This window comes from Simochromis diagramma, unplaced genomic scaffold, assembly GCF_900408965.1.
Source record: "Simochromis diagramma unplaced genomic scaffold, fSimDia1.1 OVJJ01000091.1, whole genome shotgun sequence".
Lineage (NCBI taxonomy): Eukaryota > Metazoa > Chordata > Actinopteri > Cichliformes > Cichlidae > Simochromis > Simochromis diagramma.
Genome location: NW_024386901.1, coordinates 144,911 through 148,066, shown reverse-complemented (window position 1 = coordinate 148,066; position 3,156 = coordinate 144,911). Strand labels below are relative to the sequence as shown.

Below are 3,156 nucleotides of genomic sequence, written 5' to 3'. Positions count from 1 at the left end.
TGTATAAGAATTTCTGTCCTTGGGCTAATGATACAGGACACACAAAACTGAACAGTTTTTACACAAAGGACATCACCAACATGTATACTACTATGAAGTCACCTAATCAATGATTTGAGAACAACATTTATTTTATGTTTAAAGCACATTTTCGCACCTTGAAATTACTGTGTGAGAGAGAATTGTTCTTATTGACTTTATTCATTTTTATTTTTTGCTCTTCATTGTTTACACATCTAATCTGGTATTACTTTTATTTTTTTAATGAGGAGAGATAGTGTTGCCATCCTGAATGTTCACATTGAACAGAAAAGAAGGATTAATTGTACATTCCCAAAGCATCAATTATAAAAGGTAGAACAATGGTGTTTCAGAACTCTCCCTCCCTTGAGGATAAGGCAAAATAATAAAAACCTGCCACATGCTCGTATGACTGTGTGAAGTCTTTGTCTTGTTTTTGGTTTTCCATTCATACTTGTTATGTAATTAGTTTTATGAGCAAATGTTTTGTCTTTGAAAACAATAATGGATAAAGAGTTAAATGTTACCTTTCTAACTCTGGACTGGTACACAGAAATTAACAAGTACAGATATATTTTCTTTTTTATTATGTTTACACTATATATTCTAATAATCTGCACTAATTCTACTATTGTGTATTTAATCTGGATTCATAAAAACCTCCATGAGCCTATGTACATTTTCATTGCTGCTTTGCTACTTAACTCTGTTCTTTACAGCACAACTATTTACCCAAAACTTCTGATTGACTTTTTATCTGAAAAACAAGTCACAACATATTCAGCCTGTCTCTTTCAGTTTTTTATGTTTTACACTCTAGTTGGTTCAGAGTTTTTTCTCCTGGCTGCCATGGCCTATGACAGATATGTGGCTATATGTAAACCTCTGGAATATCAAACTATCATGACAAAAACTACTGTGAGTATTTTCCTTGTTGTGGCTTGGCTTGTACCTGCTTGTCATGTTGCTGTCCAAGCAATAGCGAGTGCTGAAGCTAAACTGTGTGACTCTAATATAAAAGGAATATTTTGTAATAATGCAGTTTACACTCTTCAGTGTCAAAGATCAAGATTAATTATCATCTTTGGTGTGATTGCATTACTAGATCTTGTAATACTTCCTATGCTCTTCATAGTTTTCACATACACAACAATTTTCATTGTTTCTTATCAAAGTTGCAAAGAAATCAGGAAGAAAGCTGCAGAGACTTGTTTACCCCATCTCTTAGTTTTAATCAGTGCCTCTGTGTTCTTTGTGTATGATGTAAGCATAGCTCGGGTGGAAGCAGATTTTCCAAAAACTGCACGCATAATAATGACATTACAAACAGTGCTCTATCACCCTTTGTTTAATCCATTTGTATATGGGCTCAAAATGAAGGAAATTTCAAAACACCTAAAAGGGCTGCTTTGTCAGGGCAAAAATAACTTCTTGTATTAAAACTGGATCTTAAGTACAGTCATTTTTTCTATAATGAGTTTTACACCATCATCGTATCTGTGGAAAGAAATATAAAATGGAAAATAAATCATTTTCATTCATTTATTTACCAAACTGTCACTATGTTTTGAAGAGATGACATTTGTATTATTTATTTTGCGGTTTAAATATTACTAGTAATATTAACATTCATAGTACTGATGATACATAATATAAACATGGAATAACTGTTCCCACAGGTACCTTAAATCCAAAAGAGGAATTAGTTTTTCCATTTTGATATAATAACCTCTGTTACTTTTGATTAATGTTCTCATAACTCTCTTTAGCACCTGTCGATTTACATTTGTATTTTTCTGACTTTTTAGTTTTCCACTTGTTAAGCTCAGTAAGAGAATGAGAATTACATTTTCAGACCTGAAGAGTTCTAATAACATGAAAGCTACGATCTTTAGATAGAGGAATTAATGAAAAAGTTGCCCTTTTCTTAATATACTGTAGACACCAACTGTGCCTTAGGTACAGCTAACTGAAAAAAATCACCTGTATAATCCACATTATTATTGTCGAATTTCTTTCATTTATTAATTCAAGAAATAAATATATAATGGGTGAATAATGATAAAGCACAGAAATGTAGAAATTTTAATTTAGCTTTAAATTAGATGTATTCTGTTAATTCTGCTATCATTTATTTGTATTTAGTTAAAGCTCCATGTACCCGGGTTGTTTTCATTTTTACTTTGACTATTTATCTCTTTCACTGGTTCATTTATTACTCTGTATGTGCCATGATATCTGAGTGGCATGTACATAAAAATAGCATAAGAAGTAAGGAAATGTGTGTTTTGTCAGTTTTGCTTTTTGGCAATGAATCTTATACTGCTGGAAAGCCTGTTTATTTCTCCTTACATAATGTCACATTTGTAAGGAAAAACACATTTGTTGTTAAACAGCAGAGTTGAGTGTGTGTGTGTTGTGTTCAGGGATAGACTGGTAATCTGGCATACTGGGCATTAGCCCAGCAGACCGACCGGTATATTATTGTTCTTTGTCGATACAATTATCCAGGTCGGCCTGAAGGGCTGGTGCTCACCATCACAGCAACCCATTCTTCATTTTCATTACTGACACTGGATTCCTCAATCAAATCTCAGTCGGCCCTGTCTTACTTTTGTGCTCATGCACCTTGTAGAACAGAGTTTAGTGTGGAAGAAGTGTTTGATAAAGATGGACAAACAAAAGTGAAACAGTTGAGGTGAAAAAGTAGAGAGGAAAAAAATGCTGTCATTGAAACTACAAATAGATGCAGCAAAATGTGTCAAATTTACTTACATGTTAGTTAGTGCTCTGCAAAACTGAAAATGTTGGTATCGATCCGACACCCATTAAATTAAGGGTAGTACTTCCTATTCTAATACTTTTAATGTGAGCTTATGCAGAGCAGATCAGTGTGTCATGATTTATGACCTGAATCATCATGAATTTGCCAAATTCGAAACACATTTTAATGACCACCAAAATATACCTGTGGTGTGAATGAGACACGGCGAGTCCACGGCTCAAGGTTTTGAGCCATTTTATTTATCACAGCTGCAGCTCACCAGCTACCAGCCAGACATACATCACACCACAATCAAAAACACAACCCTATTTCCCCATGTTTAACTCGGTGGGTGTGATTGCAGATGCCGC

At 34.0% G+C, this 3,156-nt stretch overlaps 1 protein-coding gene across 1 annotated transcript; it reads left to right on the top strand.

Annotated features, from left to right (window-relative positions):
* Nucleotides 1-387: 387 nt before the first annotated feature.
* Nucleotides 388-1,461, top strand: LOC120735359 (olfactory receptor 13C2-like). Its single transcript, XM_040034702.1, has one exon. It carries the CDS (start codon nucleotides 526-528, stop codon nucleotides 1,459-1,461), a length of 936 nt encoding a protein of 311 aa, XP_039890636.1. The 5' UTR covers nucleotides 388-525.
* Nucleotides 1,462-3,156: the final 1,695 nt, after the last annotated feature.